At 41.8% G+C, this 22,986-nt stretch overlaps 1 protein-coding gene across 1 annotated transcript in view; it reads left to right on the top strand.

The window, feature by feature from the left end:
• Window positions 1–22,986, top strand: part of elac2 (elaC ribonuclease Z 2) — a 54,871-nt gene that overhangs the window by 22,895 nt on the left and 8,990 nt on the right. The window contains exons 14-20 of the mRNA XM_060844256.1: window positions 2,096–2,181; window positions 8,123–8,244; window positions 9,491–9,587; window positions 10,217–10,355; window positions 11,930–11,968; window positions 16,089–16,198; window positions 20,921–21,020. Coding sequence (XP_060700239.1) covers window positions 2,096–2,181; window positions 8,123–8,244; window positions 9,491–9,587; window positions 10,217–10,355; window positions 11,930–11,968; window positions 16,089–16,198; window positions 20,921–21,020 — 693 coding nt within the window. The remainder of the gene's footprint in view (window positions 1–2,095; window positions 2,182–8,122; window positions 8,245–9,490; window positions 9,588–10,216; window positions 10,356–11,929; window positions 11,969–16,088; window positions 16,199–20,920; window positions 21,021–22,986) is intronic.

Raw genomic sequence — 22,986 nt, 5'->3', positions numbered from 1 at the left:
TGGGTGTCTGTCAATAAAGGAGGGAAGAGTGGTCACACACTGAGGACTGCAGATGCTGAAGAAGGGCTCATGCCCGAAATGTCGATTATCCTGCTCCTTGGATGCTGCCTGACTTGATGTGCTTTTCCAGCAACACATTTTCAACACTGAGCTACTTGCCCCCTTTTTTTCAATTTTGCTTGGTAGCAGCAGCCGTATACAGAACAATCTCGATTATCCGAACATCAGTTATATGAATTTTGGATTATCTGAACAAGATCTCCAGTTCCTGTAAAAACGCTATTCATTCTCTGAACAATCCGTCTCATTTGGATAATCGAGATTGTCCTGTATCCTACAATGCACTAAGAAATGGAGTGTGTATCGATTATTCACTGGCATGTTGACTGGGAATGAGTCTCTTTCCCTCCGGACTTTCTTCTGTAATCCCCACTAAAGTGCCTCTTCAATCAGATAAAGGTTTTATCTGGGATGTTAGCCTGGGGCAGCAGTCTATCTAATGTCAAAAATGGTGCAGATTAAAGGAGAAGAACACACTGGCGCAGAGGCCTGCCCACGTCGTGATGTTGATGGTGTGGCACTGGATCTGAGCATTTCTTTTCCCGATGAAGAGGGAAAAGAGGGACTTTTTTTTTTAAAAAGTGCATCATTATGGAGCAGACCGAACCCCATTCAATATATCAAGGAGATAGTCTACATCTAACTTTTATCTTATTTAAAAGACAAGTGTAAGGTTCTGTTTTTGTGATGTAATTTGATTGGTCACAATACATGGCTTTAAGCGTTTTGTTCTAATCCTACAGTTAATGTACAAAGAAAAGAAAGAAGAATTAGAATAACTTTAACTCCATTAATAGATTGTTTAACTACCAAACAGCAACTATTCTAGTATAGTAACAATCCTTAGACACATCCTTGGCAAAGGCCAGTGCAGTAAATAGATTTTCTTGCATACGATGTTTCTCCAGAGTCCAGGGGAAAAGAACACCAAGAGAAAATTCTGGTGGAGAGAGGTGAAACCGATTTCACAACAAACTTGAAAACTCCAATTACTGAAAGCTCAATAAAGCCATGTTCTGTGGGAGCCTGACTCCACCCATTCATACTGCTTCTATTGTTCCAAGTCTGTAAACCAAAACGCCTGAAGGTGTCTCAAGTGGTTAATTTGGATTAGATTAAGTTCCCTACAGCGCAGGAACAGGCCCTTCAGCCCAACAAGTCCACACCGACCCTCTGAAGAGTAACCCACCCAGACCCATTCACCTACTCCCTACTAATGCACCTATCACTATGGGTAATTTAGCATGACCAATTCACCTAACCCGCACATTTTGGACTGTGGGAGGAAACCGGAAGAAACCCACGCAAACACTGGGAGAATGTGCAAACTCCACGCAAACAGTCACCTGAGGCTGGAAGAGGCAATTCAGTACCTCTGGCTGAAAACCCTCTCTTCAAAACAAAATAGGACGCAATATACCTCTCAAAACCAATGAAGCAAATGTGCAATGTAAACTACTGGCAGCCTTTCTCAGGCATTGCTTTAGTCATCTTATGTCTGGCTTATTCTTCACTCTTTTCCAGAATGTATTTTAATGTGCAACCTGATGTGCTTACAATGATGTTGATATTGACCTGCTATGCTCACTATGCCAAGTGCGAGAATGCTTTAAAAATCTGAGAAGCAAAGCACAATGTTTCGGCTTAAGTTTCAATTCCACAGCCATTTCGCTAATAGACTCCGCTTTTTAAATAAAGCAATAGTCACGATTGGAAGCTAATTAGCATTCAATTGGGTAAAATTGGATGCAATGTAGGTGCAATGTAGGAATAGTATATATAGAGGAACCTTGATTATCCGAAGGACAGGGCTGGGGAGTATTTTGCTCGGTTAATTAAATGCCGGATAACGTTGTTAGCCAAGCGCCGGGAACTTGCGACCTTGTTCGGATAATCTGAAGTTCGATTCATCGAATGCCGGATAATCAAGGTTCCTCTGTATTTACAAATAAAGGAGGAAATTAGAATTTTACTGAATTTTAACGTTTTGTTTTGATTCAATGAATACCGATAATTCTCCAACTTTTGGTTTCAGGAAGAGCCGGCCTCTCTCAATATGCCGACTGTTCGAGGTGAATGTTTGCTGAAGTACCAGCTGAGGCCTAGGTTTGAATGGCAAAGGTCAGTTCACGTAAGTTTGACCTTTTTTTTTTATTGTGGTCATCCTCTGGAGACTGCAGTGAACTGAGCAAAACCAGAAGCTAAAATATAGTCTCTGAAAACCGAGCTCTTCTGTCCTCCTTTTCTCAGATTTTTGTTTGTATGCTTTTCTGTACCTGTGTGGGGTATGAAACAAAATGTTTGTTGCTTTGACAATTTAGCTGTGTTCATGCACTATATTAAAAAGGAAACAGATCGATACCCAGAGGTCACAAATATAAGGTAGTCATCAATAAATCCATTAGGGATTTGAGGAGAAACGTGGCCAAAAATGTGATTAAGATGTGGAAATGTGACAGCAATGAAATGCAGAGGCAAATGCTAGAGCAGGTGATGAGGCATGTGAGGGTGATAAAAAGATCATGCTGATGGGATTAGATGAAGACAACTGGCAGGAGATCCATTTGGAGCAGAAGTGTTGGTATAAATAAGTTGACTTGACAATTTCTCATGGTTGTAGAGCAGAAGTAAGCAATTGTTCAAATTAAATCAGCTTTATTATCACAAACTCCAATGAGTACTTTAAAAAGTTTGCAAGTCGACACTTAAGGTGCCGTCTTGGGTACAACGTTCCGAGGTACTCATTCTTCAGTACAAGTTTTGAGGAAGAAAAAACTTAGAAAAATTAAAAAAAATAAAAACTCCTGTGTTGGAATAAATGAGAAAATAAAAGGTTCAGAGCAACAGTTCTTCCAACCCGGTCCACACTGACACTTAGCCTCCAGACTGCACCAAACTTCAACTCCAGGCCGAGAGACTGCTCTGGAATCCTCTTGAGAACTGACAGCCCATGCTGGACCAAGAAACCATCCCATGCTGAGGTGGGCGACAGTCCGGCTGGGAGGACGCCACGCTAGGTTGGCACGGAGTTTAGGACGTCTAAGAAGGAATGAGAGGGGAGAAAAGCAATAATGGAGTCAGTAAACTCTGGCTGAAGCATCCTACTCTGTCACCAAATTGGAACTGAGTTTATACCTTGCTGGCTGTTTGTTTGAAGAGCCTAAACCTTGCCCTGCTTTCTTGATTGGTCTTAGCTATCCTGTACGATGTGTTTCAAAAGGTCAGTTGTAATGGTTTATCAGCGCACACAACAGCTGCAGACAGGAGGAAACCAGTCGGAGCTTCCTGTGTGTGCCAGCTCTCTGCCTGAGCATCTCAAATATTCTCACCGCCCCACCCTTTCTCTGTACCCATGGAGTTCGTTTTTCCTCTTCAATTAATTGTAAATCTGTTTTTCCAGCAGTTGAATCCACTGTCACCAAACGCAGGTGGTACCTTTCAGACTGTTGTGTGGAAGATGTTGCTTTTCTCCGGTTGCTGTATATCTTTGATCAGTGCCATGTGGTTCCTAACGGCAATGGTTTCTCCCTACCTGCTTTGTCCAGACCACCTTACATTTTACACAGAATAGGCCTTGCTCCAATCCATCTGTAAATGAAACCTGTCATCAAAAGAGCTCTTGCTCTGAGATAGTTTTACCAGCAAATCATTGATTTTAATTTTACTTGGACCAGATCCATTCTCAATGTACTGAAATTGTGCTTATTGTTCTTATTTTAAGTCACCTTCTTTCCTCTTTTGAATAGCTCATGTTATTTTTTTCTAAGTCAGGGTGGCTTGGAGGGGAAACTGCAGGTGCTGATATTCCCATGTGTCTGCTGCCCTTGTCCTTCTAGATGGAAGCCTGCGTGTTTGGAAGGTGCTGTGTAAAGATTTTGAATGGAACTTCTCTGTCATAAGCGCAAAAGTGATTACGTCCAAAAGCAATGGCTATTTGTGAAAATCTCCCAGCTTTTCAGGCACATGTAGGGACCTTCAGCTATTGGTCAGACTTAGAAATCTAAAACTTGAACTCCAGTTAATGTCAATTCTTTTACTTCTGCTTATGAAGGATCTCAGAAACATACTGGAGCGCCAACAGACGATGATGTAGATTCAATTATTAAACTAAACTGCCTTTCAACATGCAGGTACACTGGGAAAATCAGGTTGGTGGTGGATTGCAAGAAAAGGAATTTGTGGAATATCCATGGAATTGCCTTTTTGAGCAGTTTATGATGGAGCCCTCTAGGAAACAGGGAATACAGTGAGATTTGCAATGAGGCAGGCTTGATAAGGGATCTTGAGGTGAAAAAACCCTTAGGAGGCAGAGATCATAATATGATTGAATTTACTCTGCAATTTGAGAGGGAGAAGATAGAATCAGAAGTAATGTTATTACAACTGAATAAAGGTAACTAGAGAGGCATTAGAGTGGAGCTGGCGAGAATTGATTGGGAGAGGAACCTAGTAGGAAAGACATTGAAACAGCGATGGCAGGAGTTTCTGGGAGTAATTCAGGAGACACAGCAGAGATTCATCCTGAGGAAAAAGAAGTATGGTACAGGGAGGATGAGGTAAGCATGGCTGACCAGGAAAGTCAGGGATAGCATAAAGGCAAAAGAGAAAGCTATATAATATGGTGAAGGATAGTGGGAAACCAGAGGATTGGGAAGCTTACAAAGACCCAACAGAGGGCAACAAAACAAAAAGAATGGAGAAGATTAAACATGAGGGTAAGTTAGCCAGTAATGTAAAGGAAGACTGCAAGAGTTTCTTTAGATATTCTTTTAGATAAAGGGCAAAAGAGAGGCAAAAATGGACATTGGGTTGCTGGAAAATGACACTGGAGAAATAGTAGTGGGGAACAAAGAAATGCCTGAGGAACTGAATAATGACTTTGTGTCAGTCTTCACAGTGGAAGACATGACTAATATCCCAAAAATTCAAGAGAGTGAGATGGCAGACCTGGTGGCCATCACTAGGGAGCAGGTGCCAGAAAAACAGAATGGCCTGAAGGTGGATAAATCACCTGGAGCAGATGGACTACACCCCAGAGTTTCCAAGGAGATAGCGGAAGAGGTAGTGGAGATGTTAGTGGTGATCTTTCAGAAATTACTAGAATCGGGGAGCGTCCCAGAGGACTAGAACATGGCGAACATGACACCCCTGTTTAAAAGGGTGTAAAGCAAAAGATGGAAAATTACAGACCAATTAGCCTAACCTTGGTCGTGGGAAAGATCCTGGAATCCATAGTGAAGGAAGAGATTACTCCACACTTGGAAGTGTGTGGTAAAATAGGGCAAAGTCAGTGTGGTTTCATCATGAAGGGGTCATGCCTGACAAATCGGCTCAAATTCTTTGAGGAAGTAATAAGCATGTTAGACCAAGGAGAGCAAATGGATGTTCTTTACCTGGATCGCATGAAGGCCTTTGACAAGGTGCCACACAGGAGGCTGCTGAATGAGATAAGGGCACACGTTGTCAGAGGCAAAGCGCTAGCATGGATAAAAGCTTGGCTGTCTGGCAGAAAGTGGGGATAAAAGGATGGCAGCCGCTGACAAGTGGTGTTCCACAAGGGTCCGTATTGAAACCGCAACTTTTCACCTTTTATACATTAATGATCTTGATGAAGGAACTGAGGGCATTATTGCAGATGATATAAAGATAGGGAGACGGACAGGTAGCATTGAGGAGGCGGGGAAGCTGCAGAAGGATTTAGACAGGTTAGAAGTGGCAGGCGGAGTACCATTTGGGAAAGTGTGAGGTCAGGCACTTTGGTAGGAAGAATAGAGGCATGGGCTACTTTCTAAATGGGGAGAAAATTCAGAAGTCTGAAGTACAAAGAGACTTGAGAGTTCTAGTCAAAGATTCTCTCAAGGTAAACTTACAGGTTGAGCCAGTGATTAGGAAGGCAAATGCAATGATGGCATTTATTTTGAGAGGACGTGAATATAAAAGCAGGGGTCTATGTCTGAGACTCTATAAAGCTCTGGTGACACCACATTTGGAGTATTGTGCGCTGTTTTAGGACTCTTATCTCAGGAAGGATGCACTGATCCTGGAGCGTGTTCAGAGAAGGTTCACAAGAATGGTTCCAGGAATGCAAAGCTGAACATATGAGGAACATTTGAGGACTCTGGGATTGTACTTGATAGAGTTTAGAATGATGAAGGGAGGGGGATCTGATTGAAGGGTACAGAATACTGAATGGCCTGGATAGAGTAGATGTTGGGAAGATGTTTCCATTGGTAGGAGAGACTGGGACCAAAGGGCACAGCTTTAGAGTAAAGGGAAGACCTTTTAGAACAGAGAGAAGGAGAAACTTCTTCAGCCAGAGAGTGAGTGTCTATGGAATTAATTGTGACAGAAGGCTGTGGAGGCCAGGTCTTTGAGTATATTTAACACTGAGGGAGAATGAGTTTGAGAAACTTATTAGCTATGATTGAATGGCGGAGCAGACTTTAGATTAGGTTAGATTACTTACAGTGTGGAAACAGGCCCTTCGGCCCAACAAGTCCACACCGACCAGCCGAAGCGCAACCCACCCATACCCCTACATTTACCCCTTACCTAACACTACGGGCAATTTAGCATGGCCAATTCACCTGACCCGCACATCTTTGGACTGTGGGAGCAAACCGGAGCACCCGGAGGAAACCCACACAGACACGGGGAGAACGTGCAAACTCCACACAGTCAGTCATCTGAGTCGGGAATTGAACCCGGGTCTCAGGCGCTGTGAGGCAGCAGTGCTAACCACTGTGCCACCGTGCCGCCCATGAGTCTTTCCTGAAGACTAGCCCACAACTTGCATGTCATTGTGTATAGCTGGAGGTTTTGTCATTTTTTTTCTGATGATTGTTATTATACTGAACAGTGTATTACCCCTATCCATGTGTTTATATCTAACCCATATTTGTTGTGCTCTCCTGTTGATTGCTCCTTAAAATAAAGGGTAAGATTCAGGTTTCCTGACATACCCAAAATTTAAAAGATTCCTCCAATCAGCTTGACTGATTGTCATTCTACAAGGCAATTGAAACGCATCTGTAAATTTCAGTCTGGTTTCTTCCAAGCATAGAGTCATAGAGACGTACAGCACGGAAACAGACCGTTCGGTCCAACTTGTCCATGCCGACCAGATATCCCAACCCAAACTAGTTCTACCTGCCAGCACCCGGCCCACATTCCTCCAAACCCTTCCTATTCCTATACCCATCCAGATGCCTTTTAAATGCTGCAATTGTACAGTCCCTGGCTTACCACTTCATCTGGCAACCCATTCCACACATGCACCACCCTCTGTGTGAAAAAGTTGCCCTTTAGGTCTCTCTTATATCTTTCCCCTCTCACACTAAACCTATCTTCACTCTTTACTGAACCTGGCAAAAACAGTTAATAAGTGTAAAGTGGCAGCAATGATACTGAAGTTTAAACCGTACATACTTTGAGTGAAGAAAGTTTTAACAATCAAAGTTTCAAGACTTGACAGAGCTGTACATCAGAAAAGCAGAAACTACATGAAGAGTTGACCTTTGTCTGTGTCTATGGGTAGACACAACTAATCTTGTCCTCTGATATTTCTGTGTTATATATCAGCTGATGTCATGGTGCCAATATCTTGTATTGATGTCACTTGCATTGTTTTATTTTCTACACAGTTCTCATTTCTGGAAGTTTCTTGTGCTTTGACCCTATATTAGTAGAATCTTCCTATTTCTGCTCTGTGAGGCTGCAAAAGTGAGAAATCAAATCATCACTGCCCAGTAGTAAACAGTCCTGCATTGTGGTCCCAACGCCAACCCCATGATCTGTTCCTGTGGGGCTGGGGAGGTTTAAACTTCAGTATCATTGCTGCCACTTTAGACAGCTCTATCGTGCAGCCAACTTATATTGAGTTTTAAATTTAAGCAAGTACCTTATGACAATTCTAGGCTAGCCATGGCAGATTGTGGGTCATAAAGGCTGTTGCTTTTTTAAAAAAAAGGGATACTTCAATTTGTGAAGCATTGCCAAAGAGATGTTGTGCCTTGTCATTTTGTACATTAACTGCAAGCTGTATTTTCTGTGCTATTTTCAGAGAAGCTGTAGTTGCAGATGACACTGAGGAGTTCATTAAAGAAGCTACAGAAATTCCAGGCTTCTTGGAGAAAGTCAAAGAGTGTAAAAAATTATTGTCAGCAGACCCTACTGTTTCATCAGGTAAGTGATTGGGCTGCCCTTATTTTCTCAAGGATATGGCTGGTTCTGGGTTGCTCTTTCTGTTAAGTTGCTGTGCTGTTATTGTCTTGATGTACCTGTAGTGTGTCACAGTTAGCAAATGAATGGCCACTGTTATCAATCACCCTCTACTTCAAATTTTTGTGTTTGCTCACATAATTTTTGCTACACTTGACATAATTGCACCATTAAGAGGGACTTCTACCAATGGTAAAGGAGGTGTGCCAATAGTTGCACTTCAAATGTCACTATTTTGGCAGAGAAAAATCTTTAGTTGCCCAAGCCTCCTTACTGAGCTGGCCACAGTTTGTTCCTGAAGGAACTTGTCAGTTCAAATAGGAATGTTTTGTTGTTGTTTTTCAACTGATTCCACAATACATTTGAATGATGAGCTAGGTGTTTAGATGACAGTTATTTCAATCAAACTGCTCAGACATGGTGTGGCACACCTCGGAAGCTGCTGGTACTTTGAACCTTGACTTCCTGAATCAGAGGGAAGGTTATCCCTGCACCCCAAAGGCACCTTGTAGAGCTGTCCTCATCAGAGAGAGAGTGGGAGAGAGACGACTGGTGATTGATTAGCTTGAGCATCGTTATACTCCTAGATCGAATAGTTAACCTGTTCAGAGATGTAATGACAAGCCTCCGGAGTATGTTGGACTTGAATCTCGGCCTCCTAGAAGAGAGGTATGTACATTACCACTGTGCCACGAAAGCCCCCTTGAAATAAGTTTTTTTTAATCCAGAAGAGCTGCTCCACATAACCAGTGACTTTTATTTTTGTGCCATCAATTTGTCAATGGTATTTCCCACCGATTATCCACCACTATTAAATCTCCTGTGTTTTCCAATTAATTAACTGATATATAATGCCCAGGGGGGAAACAAAGATGATTTAATAACATGTTAAATTGTGAACTAGCTTCAGTGCTTGGACTTTAATCTTGTTGTTATTTGCCAATATCCCTGATTAATTAGGCAGCTCAACAAAGGAACAATCATGTATTGCTTTTTACAACATCTGTCATTTACGTACCATAAAATCAAACTGTCTGGATTATGGTGTGTGCATGCAGTGAGCCCGTCTCTGTCTTATAGTTTACTTGGTTGTCTTATTTACTATCACCTTTTTTCTTTGTAGTTTTTTTAAAATGCATGTGTATTTTGTAACTCTTAGTTGCCAGTCGGTGATGTCTAATGGTAAAATATCCCCTGTTTGCATTCTTAGGGCACATGGACAAGTACCCTGAGGTGGTTTTCCTTGGAACTGGATCTGCCATCCCAATGAAAATCCGAAACGTTAGCTCTATCATTCTAAACATTAAGTAAGTGTTTTTTTTTACACATCATTTCTTCTGTTCATCAAAATTCGCATTGCAGACGCAGAAGGGAACATTCAGTTGTAGTTGGATTTTAAAAAGTCCCAATTTGTGCTTTGCTGCTTTGTTTTCTTTCACTTTTTTGCTGTCTCTCCTAATATCTCCTTGCTTGGCTCAGTATCATATTTTTGTTTCATAACCATGTCTTTAGATATTTTGCTATGTTGAATGTAGTTAAAATGCGTGGTAAGTTTGCAGATATCTTTTTCTTAAATGAAAAATGCATAAGTTGGAGTAAATTTTAAAGCAAAGTCATTTTCTGTCTTGTATGTGGTTTGAAGAAAGACAGTTGATAATGCTCTTTTTTGTTTTTGCCAGCAGTACAAAGTTATTTTTTAGTCTCCTTTCTCTATTTTCAGAGCTCTGTACTAGTAGTTGTTCTATAAACAGGAGTTTTTGTCCTTATTAAAGAATACCATCAATAATAGTCTTATGAAATAGCCACCATTTTCTTCTGATCTCATTAGCACAAAGGTAGAATGTCAGCAGATTGTTTCAGAGTGAAAAAAGAGTAGTTCACTCCTGGTACAAAATTCCTTTTGATTCTAATAAGACTTTTTTAAAACTTCCTTTAGCGCGACTTGCTCTGTATTGTTAGATTGTGGTGAAGGCACTTTTGGACAGCTCTGTCGTCATTATGGCAATGATGTGGATGTGATCCTCTGTAACTTGTCAGCCATCTTTGTTTCCCATATGCATGCTGATCATCACACAGTGAGTATTTTCATTTCCAATGTGGGTCATACATACAATGCCTCGGTTAAACGGTGGAACTTATAGCCTGTTGGGGGTCAGCAAATGTGGCCATTTCTATAATCTGACTCATTCGTTGTGTGAATATAACTGCTGTCAGAGACTAGGGAAGCAATATCCTGGAGTAGGAATACAAATATCTTGTGAAGATCAGAAAGTTTCAAGGGAGAGTGAGAACCATGCAGAACAGAAGATAACTTAACTTATCATGTTCATGTCAGCTGTCTATGAAGAATGGCTCAGTTAGTTTTCCCCACCCTGAACACTAGTAGATGTTTGCCACGCTTTTTCTTTAGTAGACTAGTCAATTCGCTTCAGAGATTTTGGAATCTGCCTTGGTATGCAAGTTGTTTGAAGCATGGATTCTTTTTGCCCACCAGAGGGAGACTAGTCTTTCATTGGAAAACAAACTAAATGTTTGAAATCAGGTAAAGTGCAAGGCTATGGGGAAAATACCAGACCGTGCAATTAATTTTGCATTGCTTGAGTAAAGAGCTCACCTGGCACAATGAGCTGAATGTTATCCTTCTCCTGTGCTGAAAACCTTTCTGGTTAAATGCATGATTACGCCCATGTGAATGGTTATGGAATGTCTATTAATGTAATATTTTTACAGCAAAATGGCTCCCAATCTTTGGGCTAACTGTCTTAGCAACAGTGACACTAGTTGTGGGCCCGTATTGTCAATGTTCTTGATCAACCTGTCTAAGGTGTGTCATTTGAATGCCTGCTGGCTTTGGGGTAGGGACACCACCACTGAGCCACAAGACACCTTTCCCCACAGGTTATACCCTAGATTGATTGATTGACTGAAACAACTATAAATCAACGTGTTTCAACAGATCCAGGGCAAATGGTTCTGGAACCCAGGGACCCTAGTCTAGAGATAGAGACTCTACCACTGTGCCAGAAGATGTTGGAGGGTCGTAGGCTGAGGAGTCAGGTTTAAAGGTTTATAAAAATCATGAGGATGGGTATATGAATTGGAAGGGTTTAGAGGGATATGGACCAAATGCTTGCAAGTGGGACTAGATTAGTTCAGGATATCTGGTCGGCATGGAAGAGTTGGACCAAAGGGTCTTTTTCAATGCTGTACATCTCTGACTCTGACTAAAAATATAATAAATTACCTATTCAGATACATAATGACACATGCCTGGGGCGGATGGGATTTGAACTCAGACTTTCTGGTCTAGAGCCAAGTATGCTCCATTGTATCTGAAGAGCCCTGGGCCTGTTATATTTTGATGCTTAGACTGCCACTAATGAGAGTCTCATGAACATGCTCATTAGTATATCTTTTAATGAGTATTATTAAGATTCCCCTGTCCATATCAATGAATTTTCTTGAACTTTTAAATGTACCCGAATTAAACTCCTACTCTGCTGGGCCTGTGGTTTAGAGTAGGTAAGCAGTGTACCTGCTGTTTGAGTAGATATCACTGCAGTACAACAATATTCAAAATTGTTTCAGATTGACATTGTAATTCATTTTTTTTTATTTCCTTTGGATGATGTGTTTTAATATATTACAGGGCTTGATAAATATATTGTTGGAACGAGAAAGGGCTTTGGTAAGTTAGACTTACTTTTAATGAGTCTGAATTTTTAATATGCTTAAATAGACGTCCAGACTCAAGAGTATAGGGCTGGAAAAGCACAGCCAGTCAGGCAGCATCTGAGGAGCAGGAAAATCAACGTTTCGGGAATAAACCCTTCATCAGGAAAATTCCTGATGAAGAGCTTATGCCTGAAATGTTAATTTTTCCTGCTCAGATGCTGCCTGACTGGCTGTGCTTTTCCAGCACCACACACTCGACTCTGATCTCCAGCATCTGCAGTCCTCATTTTCTCCTCCTCAAGTAGGTGTCCAGTCAAGCTTTGCTTCTCTGGTTTCCTGTAAGGAAACGTGAACGTTTACCCTCCCTGTACAAGCTGGTTTGTCCAGTTTTCCCAGTTCTGTGCCTGTTTAGCTTTCGACCTGTGAAGATCGTGGCCTTCTGTGGTTGAATGTGAGAAATTTGGAGCTTTTGCTGCATGTTCGACCATTACCACAGTCATTGCCCTGATGGAATTTTAAATATCCAGGGATCCAATGCTTTTGAAGAATCTGCCAGCTCTGAACAAGTGGTTTGCCTTACCAGTGCTGCTTAACCTGCTGAATATCCCTGGTATTTTTGTGTTTTTTTTTACTTAGATTCCCTACAGTGTGGAAACAGGCCCAACATGTCCACACCGGCCCTCTGAAGAGCAACCCACCCAGACCCAATCCCCTTCATTTACCCCTGACTAATGAACCTAACACCGTGGACAATTTAGTATGGCCAATTCACCTGACCTGGAGAAAACCGGAGCACCCGGAGGAAACCCACGCAGTCAGTCGCCCGAGGCAGGAATTTAACCTGGGTCCCTTTTTTGTTTTCAGCCACGTCGTATTAACAAAAAATTACTGCAGATGCCACACTTCCTGTTGATTTTCAAACCTTGCTTTGGCTTGACATTTTTTTTTCTCTCTAAGTTGATGTTAAACTAGGTGTCTGAAAGAACACCTAGAGGCTTAAACATGGAGTAACCTTACTGAATTAAGAGTTAATACATTAACTTATTCATGGAGGTCAAGACAGATTAATCTGTATTGGAAAGATATAGAATGGTCCAGCTGATCAAGTCTGGGCCTGCTCTTTTCCCATTGTAAATGTCTTTCTTTCAAATATTTAACCATTGCTTTTTGATTGTAACTATTAAATCTGCCTCTCATACTCTTCAGCAAAGCGTTCTCCAAAACTGTTTACTGTATTTCTTGTCACTTTTGGTTATATTGGCAAATGTGTTTTAATGCTCTTTTTTTTTGTTTATGGTGGCAGACGCACATAGAACATAGAAGGATACAGCGCAGTACAGGCCCTTCGGCCCTCGATGTTGCGCCGACCGAATCCTACCTAACCTATACTAGCCCAATAACTTCCAAATGCCTATCCAATGCCCGCTTAAATGACCATAAAGAAGGAGAGTTCACCACTGATACGGGCAGGGCATTCCATGAACTCACAACCCGCTGTGTGAAGAATCTACCCCTAACATCTGTCCTATACCTACCACCCCTCAATTTAAAGCTATGTCCCCTAGTAACACCTGACTCCATTAGCGGTAAAAGGTTCTTAGTATCTACCCTATCTAAACCCCTAATCATCTTATACACTTCTATCAGATCTCCCCTAAACCTTCTCTTCTCCAATGAGAACAGCCCCAAGTGCCTCAGCCTTTCCTCATAAGATTTTCCTACCATTCCAGGCAACATCCTGGTAAACCTCCTCTGCACTCGTTCTAAAGCTTCCACATCCTTCCTATAGTATGGCGACCAAAACTGCACACAATACTCCAGATGAGGCCTCACCAGAGTCTTATACAACTGCAACATGACCTCAGGACTCCGGAACTCAATTCCTCTGCCAATAAAGCCCAGTACACCATATGCCTTCCTCACAGCACTATTTACCTGGGTGGCAACTTTCAGAGATCTGTGTACATGGACACCAAGATCCCTCTGCTCATCCACACTACCAAGTAGCCTACCATTAGCCCAGTAATCCATCATCTTGTTATTCCTACCAAAGTGAACGACTTCGCACTTAGCTACATTGAATTCCATTTGCCACATTTCCGCCCAGCTCTGCAACTTATCTATATCCCGCTGTAACCTACCACTTCCTTCCTCACTATCCACAACTCCACCGACTTTTGTGTCATCCGCAAACTTGCTTACCCAGCTTTCAAGTCCTTCCTCTAGATCATTTATAAAGATAACAAAAAGCAATGGTCCCAAAACAGATCCTTGTGGTACACCGCTAGTAACTGCGCTCCAAGATGAACATAATCCATCAACTACTACCCTCTGTCTCCTTCCAGCCAGCCAATTCCTAATCCAAACCTCTAATGTATCCTCAATGCCATACCTCCGAAGTTTTAGCATTAGCCTACCATGGGGAACCTTATCGAACGCCTTACTAAAATCCATATACACAACATCTACTGCTTTACCCTCATCCACTTCCTTAGTCACCTTCTCAAAGAATATATCTCCTTCAGAGATATATCAGAAATGCTCCTGAATTCTAACCTTGTTATAAAATCTCCCCTTGCTCCTCTCTCTCCTTCGAGTGACCCCAGATTCTTGAGTCTCTCCACATTACAAATTGAGATATTAGAGTGTGTTAGTCAGCTCTCGTCAGAGCTGTCATCTCGCTGTGTGGGTCCCTCCGACTGTTTTGCCATTTCAGGGTTTCTTACAAATCTGTCTTCTTCTCCTGAGCTCTCCCATGCTACCTGTTCCTCCCCCACTGCTCTCCCTCTCCCAGATCTTCACCTCATATGCAGACTAAATTGCCCAATACAGTGACCACTGGCAGCCATGCAGAAGGGGCGATGATGTAAGCTCATTGAGCATGCATGCTCATTGTTCTACTTGGTGGTGATGTTCACAATAAATGCAGCCTTTTTTAAACCTGCTTTTATTTGAGGCAAAAATCAAATATTGGGCAAACTATCTCAATATTACATTCCATATAGATATTGTTTAACTTGAGATTCCCTTAGCACTACTGTAACTCAACAGACTATTGCAAATAAACTGCTTGCACCTGGAAAGTTAGAAATCACACAACACCAGGTTATAGCCCAACAGGTTTATTTGGAAGCACTAGCTTTCAGAGGGCTGCTCCTTCATCAGCTGGTTGCATCTGGAAACATTGAAATTGTTTCAATAAAATATTGAAAGTAGCTAAATAACAATTCTGTCGATGGATTGGATTCCTCTTGGTGATTTTACTTGGTGTCATCTGATCACAAAATTTTATTGTCCTTTTGTGCACAGATTTCTGTTTTCCATAGAGATGGAGTAATCTGATTTCCTAAGCCTCATGGACGCACCAAATACTTATTTTTGTTCCCCCCGCTGCAGTTGTAATCAATGTTTCTACCTCCCAATGAGCTTTCCATTTCAGGAGACAGTTTCACAAATATTATTGTGAAACGCTGTGCTCCTAGAGTCCCTCAGTGACCTTATGCTCTTAGCTGCAATTAGCCACCCTCACCAGGATATATTAGAGAACCCCATTGAGGCTGATCTCTATGTCAGCCATACTAGTCAGTCCTGACATGTCTCTGTGTTGCCAGACATAGAGAGTCCAGAACACTAGGTAGATGCTGTACCAGAGGAACGTCAGGATAGAGACTGGAGACAGCATTAAACAGCCTTTGTGTCCTATCACCTTCAAACTTGTGTACACATACAGAGGCCACTGTTCCCAGTGCAGTTACTGCAATTGTAATACTTCACTTAGGAAGGACGAAGAGACTTGTTCAACCGAAGGCTATCACTTCCCATTTTTTTCCCATTAAATATTTCTGCCCACTTCTGTCCTTCTGGAGTTTGTTACTATTCTTATGATTGTTTACTACATTTCTGAGCTACCTCTATGTGCAAGCTTCTAGTAGATCCAAGTTCAGCTGCGTAACCTAAAAAGAGTAATTGCACTGCTCCTAAAAGTAAGCTGTGAAGAATTTCTTTGAATACCCCTCCCAGTCTGAAAGTTATTTGCCGCTAGCCACCTTCGGACTTGAATCTTCATTTTACTTTAATCTCAAATCGTCTTAAACTGTTTAACAAGGAGCAACATTTATCATTTATTTTGTCAGCTATCCCAGGGAAAGGACTTCAGCCCAATTTCACTTGTGGGACCATTACAGATTATGAATTGGTTGAACCAGTACCATAACCATTGCCAGAAGATTCTACACCATTTGAAGTGAGTTGGTCTACCAAATCCATTTCCAAGTTGAATGTTTGGGGGTGGGGGGTGGGGGGGTTTGGGGGGGCGGGGTGTAGTGGTGTTGGGTGAGGGCTAAAGTTCATTTCCCCAAGTGGGAGCAAATACCTTTTGTGTAATATTGAGAGTTTCTAATACTCCTGAAATTATAGTGAAAGGTTATTTTGACAATGTATATGAACCTTTCCTGCATTGTAAATGTGGGTCTAGATTAGAGTGGTGCTGGAAAATCACAGCAGGTCAGGCAGCATCCAGTGCCTGACCTGCTGCACTTCTCCAGCACCACTCATATTTAGACTCTGGTTTCCCGTATCTGCAGTCCTTGTTTTTACCCTGTAAATGTGGGTGTCAACCCTCTGTATTGGTTCATCCTACTTTTAGGTGGTTATTCTTTTAAAAGAACCTTCACTGAATCATTTATAAAGTTGAGCTTTCAGTTAATTTATTTGTGACATTTATACTCTCTTATCTATCCCTTACTCTTTCAATCCTAAAAGTCTTCTGTGTTAAAGGTTTATCAGTAAAGATGCTTAATAGGTCTGTCTTTGAGGTTTATTGTATCCCAGTTTCTAATGGTAGTCATGTGCTTAGTATCTTTGCCATTCCTATCATTTGGACTGTTCTAGTAATTCTCCTGTAATTAACATTTTGCTCCCATGATGAAGTGTGATGTTGTTTCTCCTGGTCTATGCTGTTCAAATTGTTAAATAGTATATGGCCTTGAAGGTACATCCTTTTCTTGCTAGCTTCTATGGAGATTTTCATAATTTAACTCCTGTTTATGCGGGTTCTATTTAATTAACTAATTTCTCAACACAAACTGATCTTTCTAACCAGATTTGGTTAGTGAGTCATAACATGTCCCCACAGGTTAAGTGTTTAAAAAAACGTCAAAAAATTTATTGAGCTTTTGAAATGCAGCAGTCATGTTCCCCCCCCCCCTCCACTCTGAGTCAGGATGTCTCCATTCAAGTCCTACCTTGCCCCAAGGAGCATTTTCTAAACACTGATTTTTTTTTTAATCAATTACATTTTCAGTATGTTCTCTTTAAGCTCGCTTATGTTGGGCAGTGTTTACCATGGACTCAGTGTGGCCCTGGAAAAGCACAGTCAGTCAGGCAGCATCCAAGGAGCAGGAGAATCAACCTTGCGGGCATAAGCCCTTCATCAGGAATGTTCCTGATTCCACATTCCTGGTGAGAAGCTCATGCTCAAAACATCGAATCCCCTGCTCCTCAGATGCTGCCTGACCAGCTCCGCTTTTCCAATACTGCACTTTTTGACTCTGATCTCCAGCATCTGCAGTCCTCACTTTCTCCTTTGTCATGGCCTCCTTATTACGAAATAAATGTTCTTTGGGTAAAATTTACAAGGATTGAGAAATAAGAAATTTTGATTTTTATTTCATTGCAGCCGTTAGGATCCCAGGTGATCGTATTGTTAGACAAGTCAGATTGCACAATGAAACTTGGGTTGATAGATTACATTTGATTTTTGCAGTTGTTTATCATGTGAACATTCTCTCTCAAGGTTGCAGTATTGTCTATTAGAGAATGTAATTTTTTTAACGCAATGTAATTGTGTACAATTTAGAATAATCTGAAAATTAAACAGCAAAGCCAAGTTTTTTTTCTAATTCTTTTTTGACCACCGACTACTATCTTGCAGATGCTCAATCCCAGAGTGCTATCACTCCTATCTCAATTCTTTTAATTTTTTAAAACTTAACTGATTCTTTCCAGTTTCTTTCCTTCTGAGACAGTTATGCAATTCCTTTTGGACTTTTTTAGGCTGTTTCAAATTTAAAACTTTCAATTTGAACATCTCCAGCCGTGCACAAACTCTTGTGGTTTGGAAGCTTCACAAGTTAAATTAAATCTGCTGGGGTGACTGGTTCCCCAAACTGAGAATTTGGTTCCCCTGCTCAAAGAAAACTGCTGTCTCTTCTGAAATGAACTCCCGATTCTGCTGAACTGAGTTCCAGAGCTAAACTAAAAGCCTTGGGTGTGTCAACTCAGGAGTGAAAATATTATTAACACCACAGGAGTTTGGCTGGGCAGTTAAGTGAAATTGCATTCCATGCCTTCATAAATAACATAGAAGGTATTAATTTAGCGGTGAATTGTATTTCGTTTATAGTGAAACTTAGCGGCTGTTTCATTTTATTCACAACATGTTTATGTTTAATAGGAATTCTAGAAGTGTATTAAACAGGTCGTACAGAAGGAAGGCTTAATTAACTATGAAATACATTTTCCCTCTGTTGGGAACAGAATACACTGTTTCACCTGTTGTATCGTGTTCTCTCTCTGACTGTTCTGACAGACTTACTGCATTACTGATTTATAAATGGTGTAAATAAGAATTCAGAGAATGGCTCTAGGGATACAAGGGTAGTTTGGAGAGGCTTGAATTGTTCTCCTTGGCAAATAAAACATTTGAGAGGAATTTTGATGAAAGTGCTCAAAACCATTTGGGGCATAAACAGAGTTGATGAGGTGATAACATTTCTCTTGGGCCAAACGTTTAGAACCCGAGCCATCAGAGCTAAAGAATCCAAAGTGACGGCAATGCTTTTTCATGCAATGACTGGCTCCGATCTGAAATGCAGTGCTTGGGAGTGTGGGGTAGCCAAGTAAAACAGAATTCAGAAGACGGCGAAATAATTATCTGAAGCCGCAAGCTTTGCCGAGCTATGAAGAATAAGCAAGAGATAGTGGGACTCTCTGCTGCTTCAGAATGACTGCATGAGCACCAAGCAATGAGTGGCATTCCTCTGTGCTGGAACTATACTGTATACCAGTCATACAATAGTCACTGGATATTTGAATTTCAGTTCTATAAAGTCACGTCAGCTTCTGGTAATATTCCCCCCCCGCCCCCCCCCCCCCCCCCCCCACCAAACCTATGTATAAGAGCAGTCTGTTAAAATACTGTTTGTGTACAGTATGGTCCAAATAAAGATATGCATATAAGCATCATCCACATTATTCAGGTTGATATTACATAATTATAGGATGCAAAAGACTTTACTTTGGTAATTAAGGTCCAAGTTAGTCCCCACTTAGTCTTTGTGGTCCCAAATAAAGAAGAGATGTGTTTTTATTCTTGTCATGACGTTTTTGATAACCACCACAGTCCAAAGATGTGCTGGTCAGGTGAATTGGCCATGCTAAATTGCCCGTAGTGTTCTCAGAGGGAGGTGGGTCTGGGTGGGTTACTCTTCAGAGGGTCGGTGGACTTGTTGGGCCGAAGGGCCTGTTTCCACACTGTAGGGAATCTAATCTTAAAAAAAATCTTCTTAAATTATTATCACACTCTGCACGGCCAGTGCTGCTGGTCTTAATGTTCTCGAATAATATGTTCATTGAATTCTGTGTTCTAATACTTGCGATGGTCCATTCTCAATCAGCTAGCCCTTGTGGGAAGATAAAGGGTGTTTTCTATGTTAAGTGTTTCTATCCTTTGCCCTCAGTCTTTATCAACTGCCTAGTTTTTAATAACCATTGTAGTGATAAGTAAATGGGAATGCTATCTTCACTGAACTGATGAGAGCTAATTGTGCTTTGCTGAAATTCTGGCTGGATGTAGGTGTTATGTAACTGTTATAATAAACGTTTGTTTATTCTTCCCTGGGATATGAGCGTTGCGAGTAACATCTGCATTTGTTGCTTATTCTTCCTTGCCCTTTGAGAGCAGTTAAGTATCAGCCACAGTGCTGTGGTCCTCAATTAACACACAGACCAGTGATTAGTATCAAAAATAGAAATTGCTCATTAAGCTCAGCAGGCCTGGCAGCATCTGTGGAGCCACGTCAGAAATAAGGTTTTGGGTCAATAGGACGAAAGGTTTTGGCCCGACATGTTGTTCTTCCTGCTCCTCAGATGCTGTCTAATTTGGTGTGCTTTTCCAGGTTCACATTTCTTGACACGTTCAGTTAGCGCCAGTTGTTTCTCAGCTGAATGTTCAGTTAGCAACACCTTTTTTTTTGTAAAGCTGAAGTGATTTTTGTTTAACCAGATAGTCCCTTTAAGTTTTTAATAGAGCTGTCTTATGCATTGCTTGCTCTGAATTGCGACTTATTACAGAATATAGATGAGCTGTTGATCAAATGAAAACTGGGTTTAGAAGATGGGGTTGTGGTCATTTTGGTTGCCTTTTCGATGGCTTTGAGACAGGACCGTCACCCAGCTGGTAGGCTGAATTTCCTGTAGTAGGACTGCAATACCAACTTCAGTGACAAAAAAGTGCTATGAAAGCTCACCCGCATGCTCCAAGTGAGGTGTAGCTGAACCAAGAGACAAAGCCTGGGAATATTTAAACAATTTTTGCAGCGCTCACCAGTAGCAAAATTTCTCCTCTTGGGCTCAATATATATCTGACCGAGTTCCAGCGAACTCCTGTGGTAGCACTATGTGAAGGAGAGTTGCAAGTCTGGAATTTGCCCTACCAGATGCAGAGTGTACTGAATCATGTGAAAGTTGGAGGCTAGGTACGTGGATATTTGTGAAAAAAAGCTATCCAGCGAGATGGAAATGAATTGAAATTGGAGAGGAGATACAAAGCAACCATGATCTAATGGAATTGCTGGACAGGATCGAAGATCAGAATGGCCCTCCTCTGAGGGGGCAGTCTTGATAGTGGATTTTTGTATTACCTGGATCTGCAGGCACTCCAGTGTTTCCTCTCCTCCTGTTTCAGTGTTATTTCTGTTCGACATTTCATGGAAGATGCTGATGTTAACAAGTCGATCACTCAAGAACGCATCCAGACTTTGTTGAAGAAACTTGAACTGGAAAAGGTAATGGTGCTTATTAATCTGGTTTGTCTATTGGATTGAATTCTTCTATTTGGTGAAGGCAAATTATGTAGTTTCTTTTTACTGAGGGGCACAATACATTTGAATAGAGTGAAGTTTGTGCTTGGCCTTGAGTGTGTGCAAATGAAATTTGGTGGTGGTGGTGGAGGGGGGGGGGGATGCAGTTGGATTTGATCTGGAGTAAAGGAAATTCCCTGTGGCAGAAAGGGGTGTGCAGGTTCTTCCCAACTCTGTCCACTGTAGTGTGGGCTGAAGGACGTGCCACCGCTGGAGGTGATATTGCTCTTCAGGAGACTAAAATGAACAATCTCACAATGCCAGTCCGGTTTCTACCTCTCTCATTTGCCTTTGCATATTTCAAGTGGAAAGTGAATTGTGTAGACTGCCACTGTTCAGCTCCTGAACACTAATTCTACACTGTAACTGAAGAAACCTGCTCCCCTTTCCCCCATACCCCCACCCCCGGCCCTGGTCAGTGTAGTTTAGTGATGATAAGTACGTTGGGGATGACTGACGGAGCCTGGATAAATGCTGTCCCAACAGCACTTGTGGTTTGACACTGTCTAGGACAAAGTAGCCATTTTGCTAGCACCACATTCACGAACATTGAGTCTCTCCTCCATCAACTTAATGACCACTACCACCTAGAAGAATAAGGAGAGCAGATACACAGAAACCCCACAACCCTCAAGTTCCCCCTTCCAGTCGGTCTTCATCCTGACTGTTGCCATTCCTCCATTGTAAAGTCAAAATCTGGGAACACCCTCCCAAATTGCCCTGTGGGTCTACCTAAAGCACATGAATGCAGTGATTCAAGAAGGCAGCTCTTCACCACCTTCTCCAAAGGCAATTAGGGGATAGACATCACCCACATCCCATGATTGTAACCTTAAACAGAATAGGAAGCTTAGTTGGCAGATTTTAACACAGACAAAGTGAGAATGGCTGCTGCCAAGCACCACCTAATACAAGACTCTGAATGTGCTGAGTTGAAGTCTGGAGTAAGAACACTTTCTCATTCATGGGTTGATTAAATATTTTCCAGGTCCAAGGTGAGGGGAAAAAAAGATGTTAGGTGTTAACTTCTGGTAAAATTTAAGCAACAGATGCTAAAAGGGTGGCACAGTGGCTCAGTGGTTAGCACTGCTGCCTCACAACACCAGAGATTGGGTTCAATTCCAGCCTCGGGTGGCTGTCTGTGTGGAGTTTACTCATTCTCCCAGTGTCTGCCTGGGTTTTCTCCGGGTGCTCCAGTTTCCTCCCACAGTCCAAAGATGTGCAGGTCTGGTGAATTGGCCATGGTAAATTGTCCCTAGTGTCAAGGGTGAATATAGGGTAGGGGAATGGGTCTGGGTGGGTTACTGTTCAGGGGGTTGGTGTGGACTTGTTGGGCTGAAGGGTCTATTTTCCATACTGTTGGGAATCTAATCCAAAAAAAAATTCTAGGCCAGTAAGTATCTGCAATTTTTTTAAAAATCCCTGGTTACAGCTGAATGGAGGGATTTGGGGAGGAGCTGCTCAGGAATGATTTTGTGAAACCTGAAAGGGTTCAGAAAAGTTTTACAAGGATGTTGCCAGAGTTGGAGGGTTTGAGCTATAGGGAGAAGTTGAATCGGCTAGGGCTGTCTTTCCCTGGAGCGTCAGGGACTGAGGGTGACCTTTTTATAGAGATTTATAAAATCATGAGCATGGGTCGGGTAAATAGACACGGTCTTCTTCCCTGCGGTGGGGGAGTCCAGATCTAGAGGGCATAGGTTTCATGTGAGAGGGGAAAGATATAAAAGGGACCTAAGGGGCATTATTTTTCATGCAGAGGATGGTACGTGTATGGAATAAGCTGCCAAAGGAAGTGGTGGAGGCTGATACAAATACAGCATTTAAAAGGCATCTGGTTGGGTATATGAATAGGAAAGGTATCCCATAGAGGGATATGGGCCATATGCTGGCA

The sequence above is a fragment of the Hemiscyllium ocellatum genome, chromosome 25 (genome assembly GCF_020745735.1).
Source record: "Hemiscyllium ocellatum isolate sHemOce1 chromosome 25, sHemOce1.pat.X.cur, whole genome shotgun sequence".
Classification (NCBI taxonomy): domain Eukaryota; kingdom Metazoa; phylum Chordata; class Chondrichthyes; order Orectolobiformes; family Hemiscylliidae; genus Hemiscyllium; species Hemiscyllium ocellatum.
The sequence above is the reverse complement of the archived record's forward strand: the minus strand, read 5'-3'. Positions and strand labels throughout refer to the sequence as shown.